Source organism: Quercus suber, unplaced genomic scaffold, assembly GCF_002906115.3.
Source record: "Quercus suber isolate HL8 unplaced genomic scaffold, Cork oak 2.0 scaffold_1, whole genome shotgun sequence".
Classification (NCBI taxonomy): Eukaryota; Viridiplantae; Streptophyta; class Magnoliopsida; order Fagales; family Fagaceae; genus Quercus; species Quercus suber.
In genome coordinates, this window is record NW_027069468.1 from 2,346,282 (window position 1) to 2,374,057 (window position 27,776).

A 27,776-nucleotide genomic window follows, 5' to 3' on the forward strand; every position below is an offset into this window, starting at 1 on the left:
GAGAGAGGCAGTGCAAGGGAAATGAGAGAGTGTTTGAAAAACTTTAACATTTGCCTTATAAAACTGAAAACACACGTTTTTCGTGGATTAGGCAGTCGTGAGATTAGTTGCGAGACACACTGAAGCTTTTGCGAGAAGCCTTTAGTTGCGAAACAGTCACGATATCCTCTGTATGAGATTGAGCGATTTCCAGTTTTTGCCTAAAAACCATTTCTCGAGAAGTGTTTAGTCACGAAATACTCGCAAGGTAGTAGCGAGACTCTTTGTATGAAAATGTGACTTTTTAATTTCCCTTAAGCACATTTTGTGGGAAGCTCTAAGTCGCGAGCTTCTCGCGAAATAGCCTTTGAACCAATTTTTGAAAAAAAACATAAAAATACATTTTGAACAAAAACTAAAAACACGAAAGTATAAAAACACTTTCAAAAACATATAAAGCACTCAAAAAACTTTTTGGGTTTGATCAGTAAGTACTTGAGCATACACATCACATTTGAACATGTACAATCACATAAACGAGATAAGCATTAATTGAATCAAAGTGTTATGTGTTGTGGGTGAGTATCAAATGTGGAATAGTTCTTAGACCAGAGTAAAGTTTCAATGATCAATTCAATCAAGTCGTACAAAACTGGTACTAAGTCAAGTGGACTATCTCAATTATAGAAATGAGCATATATGACCTCCCACAAGAGAATGATTACAAGAAAAAAAAGGATTTTCATTTGGCTTCTGCATAAATTATAACATTTGATCCTTTTTGGATAATACATCTCTTTTTGAGATCGGTGCTTGAAATTTTTGATATTTCACATTGAGAGTTAACCTTTGGCTTTTTGAGCACCATACGTTTCAATACAAAAGTCGCTTTTCCTTTTTCCTAGTCAAATACTAGTATGTGTGACAAGCTTTTGTAGCTCTTAATCTCTTTATATTTGGAGATTTACATTTGGTAAGCACTATTGCAAAAACATAAAAGTAAAGGTGGGAAGATATATAGGCACAAGTCTATGCAAGTATTAAGACCATCAAAACTATTGACCAATCATTTATGACAAGCTTGAAGATCTATTTACAAAAATCACATATAGTTTTCAAGATTTCTCCCACACAGATATATGTGTATACATAACAAGCTAAGCTCGAAAATGCACTACGCCATTAGTACAAAGGTGCTAGGCCAAACTTACATGTGATACACATAACACAAGCGATCAAACTTTTTGAAGATTTTTCAATTTTTATGGGTTTTTGAATTTTTGAACACACTTAAAAACAGAACAAGTAAAGTAACATCAACAAAAAAACAAGTATGAATCAAAACAATTAAAAGAAACATGCTTTAAACCAAAAGCAATTGACAAAAATTGAATTATGCATGTCATGGTGCATGAACATATGCCCCTAAACATTGAAAGTATTAATGCATGAACATAGGAGGTGATCATGCATGAGTATCCTTCTTCACTCACACGTCATGTGCGTTTGGGGTGATATTCTTATAGGATTGGGTACAAGTGTTGTGGCCTTTAAACTTTTTGGAGAAGCTTGCCAAACATGTGGTGAATGCATCAATCCTTCTCATCACATCCCTCACTTCGGAATCCCCATCTTGACCTCTTGATTACTCAACAGCCCAATTCCTTTTGTCATTTCTTGGTCCTCTTGACCTCTGATCACTGGCATTCTTCAATGCCCTCATCTTATGACAATTTTTTCTGGTGTGTCCTTGAAGTCCACAGTAATGGCAGAAGTGGTTTGTTCTTGGACCTTTTTGTGATTTTGGAAGTGATTTCCCTCGAATCCTAGGCTTGAACACTGATTGGTTAGAAGGCTTATTCAACACCCATTGGTCAGTCACATTCCTTTTCTTTTCCGGCTTCACTTTCTCAGCCTTTTTGGTAGCTACCATCGGTTCTTTGCCTTTTACAAACTTCACTTTCTTGGATACATTGACAGCTAAACTACTTTCTCCAGTATATCCCAATCCGCTTTTGTTAGAGAAAGGTTTTTGATGAGCAAGGACTTCATCAAGCTTTTGGGGGGAAACACGCTCTACTTTAGCATTAGCTTGAACCACCTCAAGTTCAAGGAATTTTATCTTTGAGTAGGCTTTTGTCAGCTCTCCATTCAGCATCTCTATCTCACATTTGGCCTCCTTATATCGCATGAGAAGACTTCTGTAATCTTCTTCTACCCTCTTCATCTTTTTAACGTCTGCATTAGCCACTTTTACATATTTACTCGTCTTCTCAAGGAGAGAATTGTAGGTCTGTTGTAGTCCCACTATTTCTTCTTCTTCCTTATCATCAGACTCCTCAACTATCCTAATTGACTCCAATTCAGTGTGCTCACCAAGCTCTTCCACTAGCACACTTAAATCTTTTGAAGATTCCATATGAGCAATGGTCATGAATGCAGAGAAGTTTCCCTATTCATCATAGCCTTCATCTGAATTTGAATTAGAGGAATCAGAATCACTGAGAGTAGGGGCATACACCTTGCTCTTCCCTCTTAGATAATTGGGACACTCCTTCTTGAGATGTCCATGGCCATTGCATTCATAACACACAATGCCTTGAGGGGATTGAGAATCCGTCCCATCTTTTTTCTTAAACTCCTTCCTATCACCTTTGGAGGATGAAAACTTCCATCTACTGAACAGTTTCCCATTGTTCTTCATCTTCAGAAATTTTCGAAAGTTCTTTGCAAGAAATGCTACCTCCTTCTCCACATCATCTTCTTCGGAGGAATCATCCATTCTCTCGATGATGGTTTTAAGAGCAAGAGATTTACTCAACTTATGAGAAGGCAGTCCTAGCTCATATGTTTGGAGAGAGCCAATGAGCTCTTAGATTTTGATCTCATCCAAATCTTTACTTTGCACTATAGCAGTGACTTTTGATTGGAAGCTCTCCAGCAATGATCGAAGGATTTTCCTCACTATCTTTGAGTCCTCCATTTTCTCACCCAAGTTGAACTTGCCAATAACCACCTCGTTCAGCTTGCTATAGAATGAGTTGAATGACTCTTCTTCACTCATTTTCAGCTCTTCAAATCGGGTGGTTAGCATCTGCAACTTAGTACCCTTTACCTTCTTCGTGCCTTCATAGGTGGTCTCCAATATCTCCTAAGCTTCCTTGGTAACTGTTATGTGAGAAATCCTATGAAACTCGTTTGGAGAAACACCACAAAAAATTGCATTCAAAGCTTTACTATTAGCGTTAGCTACCGCAAGTGCTGCCTTATCCTAAGTGGATTTAGCGGCCTCCGACCTAGTCCATCCTAATTCTACTACATCCCAAACAGTATCATCAATTGAACACAAGAATGCCCTCATTCGGACTTTCCAAAAGGCATAGTTACTACCATCAAAATATGGTGGAACATTTAAAGATTGAGACTGATCCATCTCAAACGGGGTCAATGATCACACTAAGGTAATTAAATCACAATTAGTGCACCCGCTATGATACCAATTGAAAACTCGAAAATGTGTTGAAAACACAAGAGCTATTTAGACTCCCAAATTAAAGTTATGGCTCGATAGATTTTACAATAACTTAATACTAAGCGCGGAATAGTATAAATGTGAGCGGATAAACAAACAAGCTACTCTAATCCATAATCATAACAACACAGCAGTAAAATGGAATGTAAAAGAGTAGGGAAGGGAGATGCAAACATAAGATAACATACCAATGTGTTATCAAAGAGGAAACCGAAGAACCCACCCTCCAAGCAGTAATTGATCCACTAGAAAATTAGTTGGGATACATGGGTTAGCAAAAGACCCTCCAAGCTTAATCTACCTAATGTACCTAAGCCCTCCAAGCTCCTATGCCAACAAGGCTTCTTGGAACCGTGCCTTGTCTAGCTCTTCTGATCCTGTAACAAGCTCCATGTTGCATCTGCCACCCTTGGCTTCTTCCAATACTTCCCAGTAGCACCAAAACCTCACTTGACACTCTGAAAGGGTGTGGTAAGTGTTTGAGCTATCAACCTCTCAATGGTATAGAAATGGAGAGGTAGGAGTTGAGGAAAATTCCCAAGCAATTGTGTAGAGAAATGTGGGTATAACAATCTCTGACTCTCAAGGTTTGTGGCTAGGGTTTTCTCTCAGAAGCACTCCTCAACATTTGTGGGTAATGTCGGTATATATAGTGTGGGTACAGATAATGTATATCAGATATGACAGTTTGGCAAAATAGAATGTTTCGAGGGTATCATGCAGGAAGGCCTTACCTGTGAGATACTCGCGAAACACAACTGTCTCCATCCTGTCCAGACTCTTCGCATTCCAGCATGTGCCGGTCACATGGATCACTTCGCAGAATGCTAAGTCGTGAGCTACCAGCGTAAACATCTTCAGTCTTCAATTGCTTGAGTCTTCACACACTCTCTCTCTCTATCACACAACCCTTACAATTAAATCTCACAATATATACAGAGTACAAAAGATTGAATAAAATTACAATCAAATTTGGCACAGAATAAAAGCCAATAAAACACATAGTTGTAAATTACAACTTTACAATACCATTCAAAGGTTGATAGCCTAAACACTTACCACACCCTTTCAAAGTGTTTAGTGCGGTTTTGGTTCTACTGGGAAGCATTGGAAGAAGCCAGGCTTTAGTGGATGCAATTGGGCGTATTGCGGGATCTGGAGAGCTAGACAAGACATGGTTTCGAGAAGCCTTGTTGGAGTAGGAGCTTGGAGGGCTTAGGTACATCGGGTAGATTAGGGTTGGAGGGTCTCTTGCTAACCCATGTATCCCAATTGATTGTCTAGTAGATCGATTACCACTTGGAGAGCAGCAAAGAGGTTTATCGCCGAGTTCTTTGATTTCCTCTTCGATAACACATCGGCGTGTTATCTTGTGTTTGCATTCTTCTTCCCTACTCTTTTAGCTTTCAATTTTACTACTACGATTTGATTAATATGGCTTAGAGTAGTTATTTTGTTTATCCACTCGCATTTACTCTATTCTGCACTTAGTTTAAGTTAGAATAAAATCAACCGAGCCATAATTTTAATTTAGGGTCTAAACAACTCTTGTGTTTTCACACAAATTCGAGCTTTCAAATTCTTTTTTTTTTCAACTAAAAATGGATCTGCATCTTCATTAGATGCAAATCTGAATTTTTCTTAAATAAAAAATGGATCAGCATCTTCCTAAGATGCAAATCTGAATTTTTCTTAAAACAAAAACGGATCTAGATCTTCCTTAGATGCAAATCTAAACTTTTCTTAAATAAAAAATGAACCTGTATCTTCCTTAGATGTAGATCTGAATTTTCCTCCAGTTAAAAACGGATCTGCATCTTTATTAGATGTAGATTTGCATTTTTTTTCAAATTAAAAATTGATCTACATTTTCATTAGATGTAGATCTGATTTTTTTAACATAGTAGATTAAAAAAAAAAAAAGGATCATGAATGGTTGTATTTTTTTTATTTAGTACACAAAGCATAAATTTATTTTATGAATGAAATCCTCTTCTCAAGAAATCTTTTTCATATTTTTTTACACATACAAAAGTTGATCTAATTTTTTTAAATACACAAATTTGATTTTTTTTATTATTATCACAAAACAGATCTGATCTTTTACAAATCAAAAACCATTTTTTCTTAGTTCTCACAAAACAAATCCGATCTTTTACAAAATAAAAAACCATTTTTTCTCAGTTCTCAAAAAACAGATCTGTTATACTTTCAGATCAAAAGATTTTGTTTTCTTTAATAAGCACATATCTAAATTTTTCTCTTCAAAAAACCAATTTTTTTTTCAAGTTCTCAAAAATAGATCTGATTTTTCTAAACCAAATTCAATTTTTTTACAACACAGATCTGAATTTTTTTTACAAAGAAGAGGATGCATTCATAAATAAACTTGTGTGATTTAGTTTTTATTTTTTTATTTTTTATGTGTGCAACATATCATTCATGTCATGCATAAAGGGGTACATAGGTCATGAGAGTCTAGAAGACCAGACTCTGTCTGGGCAAAATGGGTGCCTAACACTTTTCCATTCCGTAACCTAGCTTTCGAATTAGAGTCTTTAGATAGGTAGACCTAGGCTTTATCTTTATCTTTATTTATTTTGGGTAGATTTTAATTAGGACAAAAAGCCATGTATTTTTGGTAGTTTGTAACTAGGACCCAAAGCCATGTAATTTTCAATTTATCAAACTTGTATTTTTTTACTCAATCAATGAAATGAAACAATTTAGTCATGTATAGTTATATTTATTTTTTCTTATTTTTTTGTATAAAAAATAAGTAGTGAGGTGCTCTAAAAAACACTCTAAAAATCTCTCTTTTTTTGAGAGGCACTTGGCGGTCTCTCACAATGCCCTAGGGAGTTTGTACTTCACTCCAACTTATCAACTGGGGATATTCCCATCTATAAATAGAGGAAGGACCCTCAATTTCAAAACACTTCAACATTCGAGTCTTTTGAAGAGCTTTTTGAGAAGGAGCTAATAGGTGATTGCTGATTTTTTTGTTAATCACAACACTCTTTTCCCTCAAAAGCAGCAAAATTTTAGCTTTTAAAGATCTAAAATTATTTCGAATTAATGTCTAACCACCTCCATAAATCCTAAACATAAAGTAGTCATTTAAAAGCATTTATTATGCAAGCATATTTATTGATAGACATTTAATAAATTAACTAGAAAAAATTTTTTTGCCAGGTATATTTTATGAGTATTAAGAGATCATAAGGAAGTATACTTAAAGCTATAGAATTAACTAGGTGCATTTATTAATGTAAGAAAAATAAAATAATGCAAATAAATTTTTTTGTTTTAAATTATGTTTAGTGTAAGACATTTGATAACTATGAATTTAATTTAGTAACCAAAGCCCTAAAGGTAATGGTCAAGACATTTAATTCTTTATTAAGTAATTTTTTATGTATTTTTCATATATATATATGTGTGTGTGTGTGTGTGTGTGTATATACACAAAAGAGTAATTTATTTTTTAACAGTTTTTTTATATTTTCCATAAAAATGATATTAAAACTTTATTAAAATGGTCTATTAAGAGATATCGTATGGGCACTCATTAACTGGACCCATTTAGAAAAAATATTTTCAAATACAATTAATGAGACAAGATATTTAATATGAAAGTATACTTAACATTGGGCATTTACTACACATATTTATTAAGACTTTTATTAATGAGTTTAGAAAATGAAAATTGGGGAAATTAAGGTGACTTATTCTGAGGTTTAGTAAACTTACACTAGCATCCTCCCACTTTTATTTTTTTATTTTGAAACAAACACTCCCCGTGTTTTCAAACTTGGAGACTTGAACTCTGACTCTTACCCTCCACATCCTACAAACAGTTATACTTGTAAAGTGACCATCTCGTCACTGGTGTGCAGTAGTTCACTCACTTTTCTAAATAAACTACCATCACCTCTTTAGTAGCTTATAATTGTGAAATCCACAAACATAATTGAAATTTTAATTTAGAAAACTTACATATTTTCTATTTTATCTCAGTTTCCAAATAAATTTACCATTTTTGTATCTATAATTAATGGTTTAAAAAGTGAAAAGAGAATTATTTTTTAATCAAAATTCAATAACAGAAAAACGTCAAGAAATCAATATTGCAACATTCAAAATAACCCAAAAAAAATAGAGTTAAATTCAAGTTACACCTAGTGTAACTCTATGTAATGTTACACCACCCAATAACTTCTTACTAAATTAATATTTTAAAAATCCAGCCGTTGAATTATATGTTCTATATGTTCTTAACATGCATGCCAATTTTCATATCAATCGGATGTTATTTACCATTTGATCTATAAATTCATCTTTTATGCATTATTTTAAACTACAAAAATTTGAATGTTAACAATTGATTGATGACATGGCTATTAATCTTTGATCACTTTGAAATTTGCAAGTATGAAGAATACACAAAGATTAAAAAATATTCACATCCAATTAAAAAGTATTAAGTGATGTAATATTGCTTAGAGTTACACTAGGCGTAACTTGAACCTAACCCGGAAAGAAAATATAAGATTACCCACCAAAAAACAACTCTGAAGAATCTAATACTATATATAATAGCAGAAGCTTTTACCAGGTGCTGACACGTAAGGCAAAATGACCCCCTTAAAATGTTGACACGTTTACAATTTCTTCTTTAAAAAATTGTACGTTGCACCATTTGGCCTTTCAAAACTCCGCTACACTAGCAATTAAAAAACCGGTTAGATAAAAACCCTGTTAAATAAAATAAAATAAAAGGCATTACAATTAAGAAAACTCTACCGATTTCTTCTCATCAAACTGCTTAACATTTTCTCTTTCTAAACAAAAAAACAAGCGATACTGCGATACAAAGAAAGGGAAGGAGAGAAAAAAGAAAAAGAAAAAAAACTTGCAATCCAGTGAAGAATCATGTGATCAAACGTTCGTCCCAGAGGTATTGAGAGAGAGACTATGAAGACATAGAGAAAGAAATAGAAAAAGAGAGAAGCGATGAAGACACGGTGAAACAAACAGAAAAAGAGAGAGGCGATCCTGGTACACAGAGAAAGAAGAGATCGCCTCTCTGCCCACAAACAACGCCTCTGATGGGTTCTATTCTTTCTCTGATTTTTTAATAAGTAAATTAGATCTGTTATATGCATTCAATTTTTCCCAATTTGGTTCTAGATTTGGATTCAAAAATTAGGGCTAAGGAAATCAGGTTCTTATATGTGACTATTCTTTTTTTAATTTTTTCGGTAATAGATTTTTTTTTTTCAATTCATTTATTTTGGAATTAAACCATTCAATTTCAAAAATTAACTAGTTAAAATACTATGCACACAGAGATAGAAATAGAGAGAGAGAGGCGATGAGGCTTGGGACACGGAGAAAGAAACAGAGAAAGAGGCAGAGTTCAGTTTCCCCACCACCATCCGTTCCCTCTCCATATTTAGACCACCAGATCGCCGGAACCGACATCGACAACAGTACATTTTTTCCCAATTTTGTAGGTTTGGGTATAAAGTTTAGATTTGATTCGTTTTTGTTATGGGTTTTTGGATTCTCTATCAAAATGTTTGCTTTCTCAATTATAGATATTTGCTTTTGTTTTGTTTTTTTAGGCTACAGATATCACTAAAATTATTGATTTTAGTTTGGGTACTTCTGTTTCTAATCTTAACGAAATCTTTGGGATTAAATAAGTATAGAGTTGAATGTTGCATTGATATTTATTTTAGGTTTTTTTGCCGTATACCCATAACCAGTAAAGTTATTGTGTGTGTGTGTGTGTGTGTGTGTTTTTTTTTTTTTTTTTTTTTTTCTTCTCCCTTTTGAATCCAGTCTCCACCAACAAAAGAATTTTGAGACTCAGAGATAAGACTATCTAGCACCACCCTCAATCTATTTGCCAACACCTTAGACAGCAGCTTGTACACACTCCCTACCAAGCTAATAGGCCTAAAGTCTTTAACATCATAGCATTATTTTTCTTGGGAATTAGAGAGAGAAATGAGGCATTTAAAGACCTTTCAAACACTGAATACCTGTGAAAGTGCTCAAAAACAGCCATGACATCCACCTCCACCACACTCCAACATTTTTGGAAAAAAGCCATGGTGAATCCATCTGGCCCAGGTGCTTTATCCCCCTCCATCTCCATCAAAGCCTGGGTAACCTCTTCTCTAGAGAACTCCCTCTCCAAAGACAACCTTTCATCCTCTCCAATACAAGCAAATTCAAGTCCATCCACAGTTGGACGCCACATACCTGTCTCCGTGTAGAGATTTTGATAGAACTAAATCACCTGAGATTTAACAGCAGATTCGTCCTCATATAAAACTCCATCTACCTCGATGCTTCTAATGTGATTAGCTCTTCTATGAGAATTCGCTAATCTATGAAAGAACCGAGTATTGTTATCTCCCTCCTTCATATACAGAGCACGGGACTTTTGTCTCCAAAAAGTCTCTTCTAACACTGCTAATGTTGCAATTTCACCTTTAACCTGTGTTCGGCGGGATTGTGCTACATTGGAGAGACCCAACAGTTCTTCCTTAGCATCAAGACCCATTAATTCAGACAGCAAACACTTCTTCTTAAATGCCAAATCTCCAAATTCTTCCTTATTCCACTTCTTGAGGTCTTCTTTAAGAGCCTTTAATTTCTGAGCTAGAACGAAACTTGGGGAGCCTACAAAGCTATACCCCTCCTACCATTGTTTAACTCTCTCGACAAAGCCCTCAACTTTGAGCCACATATTCTCAAACTTAAAAGCACAGCGACCCCTACCAACTCCACCAGCTTCCACCAAAAGCGGAAATGGTCAGAAATAACACGAGGGAGCACCCTTTGAGACACATCCCCGAAATGATCCACCCAATCTACAGAAACCAGAGTCCTGTCTATGCGGGACATAGCTTGCGGCTCAGCATCTCTAAACCAGGTGAAGGAAGCCCCATCCAATGGTAAATCCACTAGATAATTATTCTCAATAAAGTCCGAGAATGCAAACATGGCTGGGCTAAAAGTCTCACTACCAAGCCTCTCACATGGGTATCTAATAATATTAAAATCTCCAAACAAGAAACAAGCTGTGTTCCACCTGACACGTACCCTAGACAGCTCCTCCCACAAAGCAGCCCTATGATGATCAGCATTGGGACCATATAGACCGGTACAAACCCATTCAAAACCATCCAATACTCCCCTTAGAAGAACACTAACAGAGAACTGACCAACAAATACATCAATTTTCTCAACCACCCGATTATCCCAAATCAACAAAACCCCCCCAGATGTTTGAACCGCATCCAGTACCGCCCAATCAACAAAGGGACTACCCCATAAGCTCCGCACAAGATTCTTACAAACCTCTCTCTTCTGAGGGTTATTTAACCCCCTAACATTCCAAGAAAGAAGTCGTAAAGACATTAATAACTACCAATAGCCCCCGGTCCTGACGACGAACCTCTATTCCGAGAGAAAGTCCCATCATAATTTACTGAAGAAAATAGACCCCTCAATTCCCTTAAACCTCTCTGACCAGCTTTAACAGGTGGCCTAATGCAGCCACCATTGGCAACCTCAATACACTCCTGTTCTAATAAACGAAATAAAGCCACACAATGAGCTTCATGTTTAACAATAGGAAAACCCACCATCTTGCAGAAGCTCTTCATCATTGTAGACACCCACTTCGAGTGTTCCACCTTAGATGCATCAAGCTCACTTACCTCATCCACCGTGCTCAACACCAAATCTTCAGCTACCCTAGGGACCCAACAAGACAACGGTGCACACTCTAGTGGACTACAGTTATGCTCCCCAATACCGTCGGCATACACAGCTACTGACGCTGTCATACTCGTTTGGGAATCACACTCCTCTTTATCACTTATGCTTAAAAGCTCAGTGAAAACGTCCTCCACCTCCTCCGACCAAGGATCTCCCTCCCTACCAACAAAGTTCAAAGGAGAAAACTGCCTAAAACTGTTCACCGTATGCTTCGGGTCAACCCCAATCTTCCTCCCACGCTCTCGAACTGACTGGGAAATCACTGAGATAGGGGCGCGAACCTCCAGAACAGAGCTAGAAGGGAGACTTGTCCTCATCGGAGCGTCAGAACCTACCGCCGGCGCCTCCGCCGTAGCCCCTGGCTCCTGAACTGACTGGGGAGCCGCCGAGATAGGGGCGCTAACCACCGGAACAGGGCTAAACGAGAGTTTCGCCCTCGTCGGAGCTTCCAATCCCTCCATCGGCGCCACCGCCGCTACCCCCGGCTCCGTTGAAGACTCGCCTGACCCACTCAAATCCTGAACACAGACCACCAGATTTTGCAACCCATTTGGATCGCAGGTCAGTTCTGCCTCTAAAGGGGTTTTATTTTTAATAGGGAAAGCTAAGGGGGCTTGGGCTTGGGCTTGGGATTTAGTAATCACAGGCCCAACAGCTACAGGCCTCTGTAACTTCACTTTATCTACCCAATAGACACCACGAATGCCTACATCCGGAGTGGACTTGTGAGAGTCCAATGGTTTAATCCAAGACACCACCCTTTTACCCCATTCAGATATAGATTTATTATCATGCTTTATGCCCATTGTTAAGTAGGTACTTAGTACATATTTGATGAGCCAAGACAGAGGTAGTAGTCCCCAAATCCATCCACTTTCCAGCTACTAATTCCCTCTCAACTACACAGAATATCCCCTTCAGGCTATCTTGCAGGTTTGTTAGGATGTTACCTTTAATCCTTTTTTGATGCTAAGTGCTTTTCAGCCACTGCAAACAAAGAAAAGAAGAAGTTCAATATTGTTTACCCAAGGAAGAAGAAAAAAAGAAGCCTGAAACTGGGAAGACAATTCCAAAAGATAGTTTAAGCAATCTACATAATTCATTCATTGAAATAATCATAAATCAAATCCTAATTTATGGTCAAGTGCAGGTTTCTTCTCGGCATTCTCTGTTTTTAAAAAAGAGCTTTGAGAGAGGGCTAGTTTTTTGTTCTTTTGAATCAAAGTAGTATAAATCTAAGTCACAACTCTAATGTGAGTCCGATTGACAACTATAATCAAACACTGAAACAAATTCAAGGCAACTCATCAAATGACAAAACACCCAAATCTACTTTTTAATTAGCACCATTGTTGCTTTCAACGGTATAAAGATAAATTTTAATGAAAAGCCATGCTAAAAACAAATCATGAACTTATGCAAATTATTCTATTAAAAAAATGCAAATTAGAAAATTTCAAAACTGTGGTGCTTTATGGCTTCTCTTCAAACTTGTTTTTGCCAAAAATCTTCAATTGGACTTCAACACATTCTAATTAAAAATCCACTTCGTTCTTCAAAAATTTCAGCTAATGCAAATGTGCCCCTATCAAACCAAAGTATTTCAAAGATTTTAAGAATTAAAAAAAAAAAACTTTACAGGTAATGATTTCAACAATCTGACCGTGTGTGAAGACTTTGATTTTTCTTTCTCTACTTTAAAATCTCAAATCTCTACGTCGTTATTCTAAAAGCCCCAATTTTTTCCTGTTTGATATTGAAACAGTTTTTTTACAGCAACTGAGGTTTTTCCTTTCAACAGAAACTGCCATAGAACAGTTGCAAACCCCAAAAAAAAAAAAAAAAAAAAAAAGTTAAGAAGAAAGAAAAGAAAAACCAAATAGAATTCAGAGAATAAGAAGAAAGAAGAGAAGAGAACAATAGCATTAACAAAAAAAGGAATATAAAAATCTTAAAAATAAGAATTAGAACTGATTTTTTTTCTTTAAAACTTTCAGTCTCTCTAATTCCGATGTGGGCCTTAAGAACTGTTTCTCTTTGTGATTGTGGTTCTGGTGGTCTAAAACTAGCGAGGGAAAGGCAATCCAACCAAAAAATTCAAACCTAAATCATATTCAACCCCCAGATTTGAAAAAGAAAAGGGAGAAGAACAAAAAAAAAAAAAAAAAAAACACACACACACACACACACACACAATAACTTTACTGGTTATGGGTATACGGCAAAAAAACCTAAAATAAATATCAATGCAACATTCAACTCTATACTTATTTAATCCCAAAGATTTCGTTAAGATTAGAAACAGAAGTACCCAAACTAAAATCAATAATTTTAGTGATATCTGTAGCCTAAAAAAACAAAACAAAAGCAAATATCTATAATTGAGAAAGCAAACATTTTGATAGAGAATCCAAAAACCCATAACAAAAACGAATCAAATCTAAACTTTATACCCAAACCTACAAAATTGGGAAAAAATGTACTGTTGTCGATGTCAGTTCCGGCGATCTGGTGGTCTAAATATGGAGAGGGAACGGATGGTGGTGGGGAAACTGAACTCTGCCTCTTTCTCTGTTTCTTTCTCCGTGTCCCAAGCCTCATCGCCTCTCTCTCTCTATTTCTATCTCTGTGTGCATAGTATTTTAACTAGTTAATTTTTGAAATTGAATGGTTTAATTCCAAAATAAATGAATTGAAAAAAAAAATCTATTACCGAAAAAATTAAAAAAAGAATAGTCACATATAAGAACCTGATTTCCTTAGCCCTAATTTTTGAATCCAAATCTAGAACCAAATTGGGAAAAATTGAATGCATATAACAGATCTAATTTACTTATTAAAAAATCAGAGAAAGAATAGAACCCATCAGAGGCGTTGTTTGTGGGCAGAGAGGCGATCTCTTCTTTCTCTGTGTACCAGGATCGCCTCTCTCTTTTTCTGTTTGTTTCACCGTGTCTTCATCGCTTCTCTCTTTTTCTATTTCTTTCTCTATGTCTTCATAGTCTCTCTCTCAATACCTCTGGGACGAACGTTTGATCACATGATTCTTCACTGGATTGCAAGTTTTTTTTCTTTTTCTTTTTTCTCTCCTTCCCTTTCTTTGTATCGCAGTATCGCTTGTTTTTTTGTTTAGAAAGAGAAAATGTTAAGCAGTTTGATGAGAAGAAATCGGTAGAGTTTTCTTAATTGTAATGCCTTTTATTTTATTTTATTTAACAGGGTTTTTATCTAACCGGTTTTTTAATTGCTAGTGTAGCGGAGTTTTGAAAGGCCAAATGGTGCAACGTACAATTTTTTAAAGAAGAAATTGTAAACGTGTCAACATTTTAAGGGGGTCATTTTGCCTTACGTGTCAGCACCTGNGGCCACATGTTTGGAGAAACTCTCCCATCCATCATGAATACCACGCCACAGACCACATCCGTGGGTCCTTCTACATGCTTTAGTAGTCCACCCCCCTTGACTCTCTCCATATTTAGTTGCAATAACCCTCCTCCAAAGATGAGTGCCTTCTCTACCAAACCTCCATAACCATTTCCCTAACAGGGCTTTATTAAAGTGCACTAACTTCCTGATCCCCAAACCACCCAAATCTAATGGTAAACACACCTTCTCCCAAGCCACCAAAGGATACTTGAAACACTCCTCTGAAGATCCCCATAAAAAATTTCTCTGAATACGCTCCAACCTATCAGCCACAGCTACAGGGATGACAAATAAGGATAGATAGTACGTAGGAAGGCTAGAAAGAGTACTCTTCAACAGAGTAAGTCTACCCCCCTTTGATAAATAAAGACGCTTCCAACCTGAGAGTTTCTTGACCATCCTCTCCAAGATAGGATTCCAGACAGATGCTGTTTTATATGGAGTACCCAACGGCATTCCCAAGTATTTCATAGGCAAGCTACCCACCGTACAACGAAGAATGGCAGCCAAAGCATCTATATTTGCAACCTCCCCAACTGGAACAATCTCACTCTTCCCCGCATTTACTTTCAAACCAGTAACTGCTTGGAAGCAAGTCAAAGCCAGCCTAATAGACATCAACTGATCTCTAGAAGCATCACAAAACAAGATGGTATCATCTGCAAACAGCAAGTGTGAAATGCGTTCCCCTATAGAGTTAATTGGCCCCACATGAAAACCACTAAGCAGACCACACTCCTCAGTTTTCTTCAAAATCCTACTTAGTACTTCCATTATTAAAATTTTTTATGGGGATCTTCAGAGGAGTGTTTCAAGTATCCTTTGGTGGCTTGGGAGAAGGTGTGTTTACCATTAGATTTGGGTGGTTTGGGGATCAGGAAGTTAGTGCACTTTAATAAAGCCCTGTTAGGGAAATGGTTATGGAGGTTTGGTAGAGAAGGCACTCATCTTTGGAGGAGGGTTATTGCAACTAAATATGGAGAGAGTCAAGGGGGGTGGACTACTAAAGCATGTAGAAGGACCCACGGATGTGGTCTGTGGCGTGGTATTCATGATGGATGGGAGAGTTTCTCCAAACATGTGGCCTTAGTGGTGGGTGATGGCACTCGTATTCTTTTTTGGCATGATAAGTGGGTTGGAGAGAACATACTTAAAATGCTCTATCCTCAATTGTATGCGTGTTCTAATGAGAAGGATGCTTACATTTCTGATGTATTATGCTATCGGGAGGGTGGAAATGATAGATTTTGGAATGTGAGATTTTACAGGGGTTTTCATGAAAGGGAGTTAGAGGCTGCCTTCTCTTTCCTTGAGTTCATTCAATCCTGGATCCCTAGGGGTGTTGGGAGTGACACTTCTCATTGGTGTCTCAATGGGAATGGCAAGTTTGATACTCGGTCATATTACAATAATATTCGAGGTGCATCGGCCCCCAATTTTCCGTGGAAGGGTGTTTGGAGAGTTAAGATTCCTAAGAGGGTGGCATTTTTTGTGTGGACAGCGGTTCATGGGCAGATTCTTACATTGGATAATCTTATGCTTAGGGGGCGCATTTTGGTGAATTGGTGTTGTATGTGCCATCGTAATGAGGAAACTGTGGATCATCTCCTCCTCCATTGTCCTCTAGCTCACTCACTGCGGGTTTACATGTATCAGATTTTTGGGATCCAATGGGTTATGCTGGCCTCTGTGGAAAGTTTGGTGTATTGTTGGCGCAATTGGCTGGGAAAATTTCATTCAAAAATATGGAATATGGCTCCTGGCTGTTTGATGTGGATTGTTTGGACGGAAAGAAACCGGCGCTCTTTTGAGGATACTGAGAAATCTTTGGTTCAATTACAAGCTCTATGCCAGAAGACCTTATTTGATTGGTCTAAGAGTTGGGGCTTATCGGATTGTTCCACTATCTTAGAATTTATTTCTTCTCTTAGTTGTGCACTTTAAGTTTTTCTTGTTGTTTGATGTTGTTTTGTTTGTTTGTTGCTTTTCCTTGTGTCCACCATCATGAACACCTTGTATTTGCTTTCGTTAGTGTTAAAGTTTGTTTAATAATATACTTATTACCTATCAAAAAAAAAAAAGCATTTGCAAACAAAATCAGTATTAAAGAAAGAAGATAAGCTTAAGCCAAAGGCTCAACAAAGATATCGAAATCCAATAATGCTTTAATTTAAATTAAACCGGCATTCAGAAGGCCTCACATTATAAGAGCCAGATGAACAGATCTTAATCGCACTTCGAACATTCATTATTTCATTTTCTTTGATACATAACTTGGAGCTCAATATATTATTTACAACAACATAAGCCTTTCTGAATTCACATGTCATGGCTGGCCATTTAACGGATCAGCTAACAAAATTGGCATGAACTAAAGAGGATAAGCATAAGCTTAAGTCAACGACTTAATGAAGACCTCAAAATCTGATAATGCTTTAATTTAAATTAAACTAGCATTCAGAAGGCCTCACGTTACAAGACCTAAAGCCAGAAAAACATTGTTGACCAGATGAATGGATCTTTAACCACACTTCTAGCATTCACCACTTCATTTCATTGATAGATAACTTCAAGCTTTCAATATATTTGTTAAAAATAGAAAATCTTTCTGAATTTCACATGCACATATATTCAAACAAACAAGAAAAAAGTTGCTTCTCCTACAATATTTGGAGGCAAGAAATGAAAAAGACTAACCTGTGTATAATTTAGAGGATTCTTCTGCAACTCAGTTATGGATATACCAATGTGCTTCCTGGAGTCACGTATGAGTTGAGCCTTTGCCTTTTCACCCACAACAACATATTTCGCTTCTTTGTCGGGACCTGTGACAGTAGAGAAATATTTTATTTGTGGATAACAACCAATCTTTGATGATAATAAAGATACTGAAGGGCTTGCAAGAAATACCAGAAGTCAACTTGAAAAGTGCCTTGCTAGTCTTAACTGATGTAGAGTTTATTCCTCCACAAAGACCTTTGTCTGAAGAAACTGTAACAATAACACTCTTCTTGACATCAACACCTAGGATTGCAACGCAAGGAAAGAAAATTAGGGCAACTAAAATCTAAGACTGGAAGATATGTAATGATCAAAAGGGATAAAAATAAATATTAGGAAGAGAAGCCACAAGATCACGAAGAATTGCAATGTCTTCAATTTCAGGGGTGGAGCTAAGACACCTGGTAAGGGTGACTGGCTGTAAATCTACCAGGTACAGCTTTAATTGAAAATCTTTGGCAGATTACTTTTAGCTGTTTCTTGTTAACCTGAATTGGCAAAATTCTAGCAAAAGGTCTTTTCCTCTAAGCCTTTTCAGCAAAAACAATATTTTGACAGCATATTAGAACGTTAAAAAAGATAGATAGATTAAAATTGGCTGCAATTTACTAAGTATGAGACGCATTATGCAATCTGTGTGTGTAAGTTTCGCACCTAGGTTTTGAACACACAACTTTACCCTTTACTTTGTGCTTACAAGGAAAGGAAGTGTTACTACAGCCAAAACGCATTGGCACTATAATCACTATCTTTTCCTAGAAGAAATAGAGACACCAATACTTGAACCAAAACCATTAACCATTGTTGCCAACAGGCTAACAAACAAAGAGGTGTATTTTCAAAAAGATTTGGGAGAAAATCAGGCAAAAATATTCCAGCTAATGTAGATTTAGGAGATTTTGTGCGTGTGTGTGTGCAGTGACCAACTTCCCTTGATAAATTTGAATAAATAAATAAATAAATAGCATCATTCCATTTTTCTCGAAAGATAAATTCATTTCACATCTTTTCATTTCAATAAACTGTGACATAAAAAAGTAAAAGCATAAATTCATTTCACATCTTTTCATTTCAATAAACTGTGACATAAAAAAGTAAAGCATTTCAGAAGATAATTGTGCAAATGGCTTGGAATTTGGATGGAGATTATTTGATTTAATCCTCAAGAATGCTCATTGAGAAACACTGATAAAGAGCAACACCATTTCAAAGGATCAAAACATGGGAAGCTGGTGTGCCATTATAGGCATCAGTGACCTACTTTCAGTAGGTTGATTTCCATTTCTAAAAAGGGGAATGTTGACCAATTTGTACCAAACAACAGTATTTTAGTAGTTGACCTGTAAAAGGAACAGCCCAGGTTGTGAATTAGATACTGTGTCAAACAGTATCAGGTTGTTGTTTGTAGTAGCATAAACGAACAAAAGTTTGCTATCTATTATGAACTTAAAGTAACATTTGATGAAAAAGAAAATATCTAGTACTTGAGAAAAAAAAAAAAAAAGTATTTTAAGAAACATACTGGGAGTGTCACCAAGAAGAGCAGTAAATGGCTGCCACAGGCCACGAGATTTTTCAGCTCTTGTTTGAATAGCTCTAAGTTTTGAGGCCGCAACCATCTTCATTGCTTTTGTAATTTTCTGGATACTCTTCACACTCTTCATCCGGTTCCTGACTGTATATAAAGAGCACCAACATTATCAAAAATCTCATATCTGGACAATGGTGACCATAAGGCACCCGAATGGAAATGTAAATTATATGGTGAAAGTAATTTTTACCAATTTGAGTTGAAATTGATCGCACTCCCAGAGGGGCCTGCTCCCTGCCCACCCAGGCCAATTAATTTAGTACTTTCAGAGGCAAAAAGAAATGCAAGAATTTTATAAATCCATATTTCAAGCCATTGGCTAAAAAATAGAAAAAATGTGAAACTAAAATTATTCATCAAAAATTCTATAGTTTCCTAAAGTTTAGGAAATTTTCATACTTCTCCAAATAACAATCTTTACTTTTGCTAGCTATATTTCAAATGCATAATCCATTGCTTGGGAGGGCTCCAAGAAAAAAGCTAAAATACTACTATATACAATCTAATGTATTTGAGTAGAGGCTTTAGTTCTTTTTTTTTTTTTTTTTTTTTTTAAAAAAAAAAAAAAAAGTATTTTAAGAAACATACTGGGAGTGTCACCAAGAAGAGCAGTAAATGGCTGCCACAGGCCACGAGATTTTTCAGCTCTTGTTTGAATAGCTCTAAGTTTTGAGGCCGCAACCATCTTCATTGCTTTTGTAATTTTCTGGATACTCTTCACACTCTTCATCCGGTTCCTGACTGTATATAAAGAGCACCAACATTATCAAAAATCTCATATCTGGACAATGGTGACCATAAGGCACCCGAATGGAAATGTAAATTATATGGTGAAAGTAATTTTTACCAATTTGAGTTGAAATTGATCGCACTCCCAGAGGGGCCTGCTCCCTGCCCACCCAGGCCAATTAATTTAGTACTTTCAGAGGCAAAAAGAAATGCAAGAATTTTATAAATCCATATTTCAAGCCATTGGCTAAAAAATAGAAAAAATGTGAAACTAAAATTATTCATCAAAAATTCTATAGTTTCCTAAAGTTTAGGAAATTTTCATACTTCTCCAAATAACAATCTTTACTTTTGCTAGCTATATTTCAAATGCATAATCCATTGCTTGGGAGGGCTCCAAGAAAAAAGCTAAAATACTACTATATACAATCTAATGTATTTGAGTAGAGGCTTTAGTTCTTTTTTTTTTTTTTTTTTTTGATAAGTGTCTTTAGTTCTTATGACACAAAAACAAAACAATGCAGATTATTTATTTTAGATCATCGTGATTTATTTTTTCGTTTCTTTTTATCGGTTTCTTTTTTATAACATTTCCTTTATAAAGAAGAACCCTTTGGACTCGCCTCTAGCCATAAAAACCTATGGGCAAAAAAAAAAAAAGAAACCCCATGATGGGTCTTGAACACAAGACCTCAATCTCCACCTAGCACTTATAAGGGGAGGAGGTGGCAGTTGAGCAAGAACTCGTCGGCCATCGGGATTTCTTTTATTAACCCTCTGTACCAAACATGCCCTGAAGTATATGTGTTTTTCATTGCAAATTATAATTTCAAGTGTGCATTTCACAGCTACATGATTTAACTAAACCAAATCCTTGATTTCTCAGCACCATTACATCAAAACAAAAATAACTAAAATTAATCAGAAAGCATATACAAGCTAGTGAGAACTACAGATACCATTAAGCATATACAAGCATTATCACTAATCAACTAGAGATTAATAAGTTTGGTTTCAAATCAAATTTTAGACAACAAAAAAAATAAAAATAAAAAATAAACCCACAATTTCAAATCGGAAAAGTTCTGGCTAGTTTCATATTTCTATATCATTTCTTAGCAACCAAACAGAAGATTAAGACAAAAGGGAGTTGTAGAGATCGTAGTACTGTTGGATGAGAGAAGATCGGACGGCGGCGGTGATGGGTTGAGGAGAGATCAGAGGGGCGAAACGCCTCCCCTCTCGTCTGAGCGCAGCCATGGCCATTTTTGCTCTGTGAATAAACCCTAGAAGTAGAAGAAGTAGGAGAGACTGTTGTAGATCGGAACTCTGTTTCTCTTGTACTGAGCTGCAAAGCCACAGGTCAAGGTCAGGTGGGTATTTACTATTAGTTTATGGATTGGGCGATAGCTTGGGAATCAAATTACTTTAGGGCGCATTACTCGTCAGTCATTACAATGTTACCGTTTATTATAAATTTCGCACAATATTTCACAACTGAAAAAAGTTACTTGCTGTTAATGGTAGATAATAAAGCGAGGGAATTTTTTTATTTTTAAATCTATCAATCCCCCCTATTTTTCAGAAAAAATGGAAAATGATATAGTTTGGTTATAAACTTGGTCACTTGTCTAGACATATGCTACTTTTCTATTGTTAAAAAAAAAATAATTAAACGAATAATTCACTTAAAATTCTTGTATACAATCTCTTAATAATGCTTTAGTAAGGAAACATATGTCATTTTTCTATTATTGGTTATAATCCAAGTTTGTATCTAAACTTTATCCAATTGGATATTTTATCCCATAAAGTGATATCAGTATTATGTTTAAATGAAAATCAATAAAAACTTACCAATTTAACTATTATAAAAATTATTGTAACATTACTTTTTTACTATTTGCCTATATTGCCTTTGCTCGCAAAAATGAGAATTATATTTTCTGAGGGCAAAAGTGATAATTTTTTTTTCCTATGTAAAAATTGAGAAATATTATTTAGACAAGGAAATGCTATTATAAAATATATATATATATATATAATAAAAACTACAACAAAAGCTTGATAACATTCACATCAAGCTCTAAATACTTTTGGCTAATTTTTCTAAAATAACTCCATTATTTCCAATTTAACAAACCCATTTTTCAATACATCTACGTCAAGCTCATTACCATGCCTCTCGTTTAAATATTTATTTTATTCTTTATTCTTTATTTATTTTATTTTTTCTCTCTCCAGCCATCGTCTCACTTTTTCGCCTTGTTTTCTCTCTTTCCAACGACCACAATGCATCAAGAGGTCATGGTCACAACTGCTAGAAATTGGCATGTTTGATTAAGGTGTTTGAACAACAGTTTTCAGTATTTAAACACTGAAAACTATGGACTATAAAAAAAATAACATGTTTGGTAAGGGTGTTTTTTACTAAAGTGTTTGAGTTACATTACTCATTTTAAGGTATTTAAATACTGAATTTAGAAAATTCCTCTTATTAGTTTTCAGTTTTCAAACAACGTTACTCAATGACACATAAACTAACTTTTCTCTCTCCTCAAACAAACAAAAAAAAAAAATTGTACCATGCTTGTCAGCTTAAAAAAAAAAAAAAAAAAAAAAAAAAGTACGAGAAGCTTTCACATAATTCATCAATTTGCAACACTGTACTTTCTTATTGTATGTTTATCAAAGCCAATGAAGGGCAAAGGTGAATGATATTTTGGAATGGTTCATCAAAAAAATATATTTTGGAATGGCAAAAGCTCAGTGGCGGCTCTAGGATTTTTTTCTAGTGGGGTCAGTAAGAACAAAGAAGATGAATATTGAGTAAGTGATAGATTTTGCAATTTATTTGGTTTTCTTATTACAAATTTTTCCATAGTGCTGGAAAGAAAATAAAAAATAAACTATAAGTTCATTTGATATATTGTTTCTTAATTCAATAAACATATTACTTATCGTTGCTAAGATTAAATTCTAGAAATTATCTATTGTTTCTAAATACAATAAACATATTAATCATTGTTGTTATAATTGAACTTTAATAATTATTGCTTATATTCTTTTATCTATTAGTTTATGTCTTTACTCATTGCAATTATTTTATTTACCAATTCAACACAACTTTGACAACGATTGTTCTTTATAATTATATTGATAAAAATTTTGTTGTGTTAATATTTGCATTTATCTTCACTCAATCTTACCTTTGTCCCATGTGCATTGTTTATTTTTTATTTTATTATATTTTTTTAGAATCAGCCATGTCTAACTATTTAATTGTTTTTTAGTGTAACATTTCCTGTTTAAAAAAGCTAAAATAATGTCAAAAGGATCATATTTAAGCTTATTTCAATTGAACACTAAAAAAATGTGGGTTAGGAGGTTTAAAATTTTATTTTAAATTAACCAAATAAATTATTTTAAAATTACTATACATAATTCTTCTTTTTTCTTTTTTTTTTTTCTTTTTTTGCCAGCTCAGGGGGTTTATTTGAACCCCCTAAGCCTCACTTGCGGCCACCCCTACAAAAACTCCTTGCCTTGCTTGACTCTCCTATCCCACTCTATACTATGCAGATTTTTCCCACCTTGAAGAATTGATGGGGGCAAGGATCAGTTTTCCTCGCTTGCCTCAACCCTGCCCCTGCTCTGAATGTATATACGCATAATTTATTTAATATATTTTTAAAATAAATATTTATAAATTAAATATTTTTTATACGTGATATGAAGTAGCTGATGGAAGATTTGTTGGAGCGCCTAACGTTGGATGAAATGGATCTGTTTTGGGCTCAAGCATGGCTCATATGGAATTAGAGAAACTGTGTGGTGCATGGAGGCAAATTGAAGGATCCAAGCAGCCTAAATAAGAGAGTAGAGGAGTTTGTTGATGAATTTAAACAAACCCAAGATCATTTAGCTGTTCAAACTAGGCAGTAACTCAGTGGAGATGTTTGGCAACCTCCATCACAAGCAGAATACAAATTAAATTTTGATGCAACAAGTTTTTTGGGCTTGGACAGATCTGGTCATTGTGCTATAATTCCAAATGATAAGGGATAAGTCTGCTATGACTGCTAGTGGACCGAAGGTGAATATGAGTGATAAGGCTGAATTGCTTGCATGCCAAAGAGCTATTGAATTTGCTATGGATGCTGGGTTCTCAAGGTTGATAATTGAGGGAGATAATAGTAATGTAATCCAAGCCATTTCTTCTTCTTTATAAAATTATTCTCTGTTTGGGAATGTTGTTAATGATATTAGGCATTTGATTTGGGGATTACAATGGTCTAGAGTTTGGTGCATTAGGAGAGGAGCAAATAATGTGGCACACGTTTTAGCTCAATATGCTAGAAATACATTAGATGAGGATCTGTATAGGATGGAGGATTCTCCCCCACCAGCTTTAGAAGCCTTGTATCATGATTATTTATCAATTCGAATGAATGAATATTTCCCCTTCAATATATATATATATATATAATCAACCCACTTCGAATTTTACCAGAAGACAGACAAGACTACAATGGAGCATCTATGATCTGAAATGCCCCACCGTACTATTATCCCTATTTTTTAGAGAAAGCTGGGAGAATTGTAGTCTTTCATCATTGTCAATTATCAATACAAAGGTGAGTGCACTTTCTCACCATATTATTGCTTATTGCTCACCATGAGTGGAAAATAAAGTAAAATTTTAAATATAAAAGTATAAAAATATTGGTTGGAGTAATAGTAGACCAGAAGTCATAAGGCAGTGGGAAAACAATTCTACTGCTGTCAGTTTGGCACCAAAGTGAGTGATTAAAAACATCAACATTATTCCCTATAGTTTTTTATAAATATTATATTTCTTTGACGGCCTGTTTTGAATTTTGCAACATTAATTTCTTGACATTTTTCATTTTTTTTTGTTATTAAATTTATATTAAAAATCTTTTACCTTTTGCTTTTCCATGAATTTAAGAAAAGAAAATTATAATATCATTTGAAATCGGAAGGGTAAAAGCCAAATTACATAAATTATTATTATTATTATTATTATTTTACTTCTTTAATTTCGATTTGTGGATTTAACTTTGTTAAATCACAAGGGATATGAGTGTAGTTTCTTTTGAAAAGTTATGAAGGTTTGTGTACAATTTGAAATAAAGGAGAAATAAATATTGTGGGGCCAGAAAATCGGGTAGCCTTGGCCCACTCCAAGCCAGGCCCAAATGGCCCAGGCCGAGGATGCTTGATGGGTCCGAGGATGACCCTGTCCTCGGGCGTCCGAGACCTCGGAAAAGCACAAAGACCACCCCGCCAAAGGATTCCTTGAATATCCGAGGAGGAGAGGGCCCAGTGCCACTCGTTGGCAATAGATGTATGGAGAAGGGGCAAGCCCGGGGTGAACTGTCACCTCGGCATTGAATGTGCTCACCTAACCCTTCTGGCCGCGTTAATGGGGATGTAACCCCTTGACAGGGCAACATCGATCAAGGTGAACCACTTGAGCACGGATATGACCTTTGATGGGACAGACGGTCAGGGAGGAGGCCAATAGATGAACAACAGGAGGAGGAAGATAGTGATATATAAGAAAGGGGAGCAAAATGTAATGGGGGGAGGAAAAGGAAAAAGCTCCTCGGCCACAGTCCGAGGAGCATCCCCCAGTTGTAAATTGGTCTTAGTATCTTTCAATAAAGAAAAAGTATTGCATGCCTGGTGAAGGCCGGCGAGCGCCTAAACCTTCGATCCACTCTCTACAAATTCATTGTTCTGGGTTCGTTGGGCCTGGGAACCCATATTTTTTGGGTTACAAAAACGGACCCTACAATTGGCGCCGTCTGTGGGAAGGATTAGTGCGCTGGCCGGCGCAACTAGCGATGGTTCTAAATAATCATTCTACGGGAGATCGGTGGTGATGCAAAAAAAAAAAAAAAGAAAAAAAAAAGAGAGAACTACCAAACAAACATTGCAGAAAGACAAAAGTTCGAGACAGAAGATTTAACAGCAAAGACAGAAAGCTTGATATTATTTCACAAAAAGAAAAGTACAAAATACAATCAGAGGCTTAGGCAGGCTTGTTTTACAAACAAATTTACAAGCTAATTCTACAATAAGAGGCCCAGGTGGACCCGTACTAAAACTAGCTGGAGGGAAGTGTCAACCCGTGCTCTTATTGGCATCAAGAGAATGGGAGAACTTGACAATAAGATGGGGGAAGGGGGCTGAGGCTGGCTTGCTTCAAGGCCACCAACAACTCCTTTCTCAGTGCGGCGGAGCTTGAACAAAGCAAGGAGCAGATGCAAGGGCACCGGGATGCCCTCCCCCGTGATGTTCCCTTGATTCTCTCCAATCCTCACGAGCGTTGGCCGTCGGAGACGGCAACACTCGGGCACCAGCCATGACATGAGTTTGGGCGTCTCCTCCGTCGGGGGTGCACTTCGGGGAGAGACATTAGGTACTTCAGCGACATCCCTCCTGGCCGCCGCATACGGCACTGTCAGGGTTACGCCTAGACTCTGCCGCGCCGGAAGCCCAGTGGGGGCTGCGGTTACAGCGGCTCTTGGCACGGATGTCCTCACACCCGCCCAAAGCCGCCCCATATCTGCGAACTCCAGTCACAATTCTGGCGGGGTTATTAAAGGGACTTGGGGAGCTGAAAGGGCGTGTTTTCTGTTTGTGTTGGGAAGTTCATGGAGTATGCAGAAACCATCCCCCCGGAAAGCCTTATATAAAGGATGAAAACTGGTGGGAGTTAATCCGCGCAAAATTCGAAAAGAGAATGATCAGCAGTGCTAATCACGAAGCTACCAAATTCCAAGGGGGCCGCAGACCGCTGGATTTGTGTTAGTTCACGAGGACATTAATGAAGGCACGTCTCGTGCACCAAAACGTCAAGCGCGGATCGCGAACGGTCAAGGGACGCCTCGTAAATGAAAAAGATGGGAACTCGAGCTGGAGGCGTGGTCAGTGCCACATGTAAGATCATAGTCCGACCCAAGGAGGAATCATCTCCAATAAAACGTTCCGAGGACAAACCCCTTCATACAGAAGAATGGAAGCGTTAGACAGAACCAAGGCATTGCATGGTCCTTGGACTCAAACCTATGGGGAAACTAGATACTTACAGAAGAATGGAAGCGTTAGACAGAACCAAGGCATTGCATGGTCCTCGGACTCAAGCCTATGGGGAAACTAACCGCTTAGCTATACCTAGGTACTAGACAGAACCAAGGTATTGCATGGTCCTCGGACTCAAACCTATGGGGAAACTAGATACTTACAGAAGAATGGAAGCGTTAGACAGAACCAAGGCATTGCATGGTCCTCGAACTCAAGCCTATGGGGAAACTAACCGCTCAGCTATACCTGGGTACTAGACAGAACCAAGGTATTGCATAGTCCTCGGACTCAAACCTATGGAGAAACTAGATACTTATAGAAGAATGGAAGCATTAGACAGGATCAAGGCATTGCATGGTCCTTGAACTCAAGCCTATGGGGAAACTAACCGCTCAGCTATACCTGGGTGCTAGACAAAACCAAGGTATTGTATGGTCCTCGGACTCAAACCTATAGGGAAACTAGATACTTACAGAAGAATGGAAGTGTTAGACAGAACCAAGGCATTGCATGGTCCTCGGACTCAAGCCTTTGGGGAAACTAACCGCTCAGCTATACCTGGGTACTAGACAGAACCAAGGTATTGCATGGTCCTCGGACTCAAGCCTATGGGGAAACTAACCGCTTAGCTATACCTAGGTACTAGACAGAACCAAGGTATTGCATGGTCCTCGGACTCAAACCTATGGGGAAACTAGATACTTACAGAAGAATGGAAGCGTTAGACAGAACCAAGGCATTGTATGGTCCTCGAACTCAAGCCTATGGGGAAACTAACCGCTCAGCTATACCTGGGTACTAGACAGAACCAAGGTATTG

The 27,776-nt window shown here is 36.7% G+C and overlaps 1 protein-coding gene, 2 long non-coding RNA genes and 1 other non-coding gene across 4 annotated transcripts; 1 reads left to right on the forward strand and 3 right to left on the reverse strand.

The window, feature by feature from the left end:
* Nucleotides 1–8,357: 8,357 nt before the first annotated feature.
* LOC136068714 (uncharacterized) lies at nucleotides 8,358–9,281 on the forward strand. Its single transcript, XR_010630030.1, has 2 exons — nucleotides 8,358–8,655; nucleotides 8,864–9,281. It is a non-coding gene; the product is annotated as an uncharacterized LOC136068714 (long non-coding RNA).
* Nucleotides 9,282–12,109: 2,828 nt separating this feature from the next.
* LOC136068019 (uncharacterized) lies at nucleotides 12,110–14,421 on the reverse strand. Its single transcript, XR_010629412.1, has 3 exons — nucleotides 14,148–14,421; nucleotides 13,778–13,940; nucleotides 12,110–12,301 (listed from the first exon to the last, which is right to left on the reverse strand). It is a non-coding gene; the product is annotated as an uncharacterized LOC136068019 (long non-coding RNA).
* Nucleotides 14,422–17,356: 2,935 nt separating this feature from the next.
* Nucleotides 17,357–19,399, reverse strand: LOC136061183 (ATP synthase subunit gamma, mitochondrial-like). The gene is made up of 4 exons (XM_065774548.1): nucleotides 19,303–19,399; nucleotides 19,044–19,196; nucleotides 17,651–17,764; nucleotides 17,357–17,565 (listed from the first exon to the last, which is right to left on the reverse strand). Exons 2-4 carry the CDS (start codon nucleotides 19,183–19,185, stop codon nucleotides 17,372–17,374), a joined length of 450 nt encoding a protein of 149 aa, XP_065630620.1. The 5' UTR covers nucleotides 19,186–19,196; nucleotides 19,303–19,399; the 3' UTR covers nucleotides 17,357–17,371.
* Nucleotides 19,400–19,678: 279 nt separating this feature from the next.
* LOC112036017 (uncharacterized) lies at nucleotides 19,679–21,279 on the reverse strand. The gene is made up of 3 exons (XR_010629403.1): nucleotides 21,010–21,279; nucleotides 19,960–20,003; nucleotides 19,679–19,853 (listed from the first exon to the last, which is right to left on the reverse strand). It is a non-coding gene; the product is annotated as an uncharacterized LOC112036017 (transcript).
* Nucleotides 21,280–27,776: the final 6,497 nt, after the last annotated feature.

What these genes read in the sequence shown, in the direction of transcription:
- LOC136061183 (XM_065774548.1), bottom strand. Translation starts at nt 19,185, where the DNA reads ATGAAGAGTGTGAAGAGTATCCAGAAAATTACAAAAGCAATGAAGATG. An exon ending in TCTTCTTGGTGACACTCCCA is followed by an intron (nt 17,765 to 19,043) that starts GTATGTTTCTTA and finishes TTGCAATCCTAG; the next exon opens with GTGTTGATGTCAAGAAGAGT. An exon ending in ACTTTTCAAGTTGACTTCTG is followed by an intron (nt 17,566 to 17,650) that starts GTATTTCTTGCA and finishes CTACTGTCACAG; the next exon opens with GTCCCGACAAAGAAGCGAAA.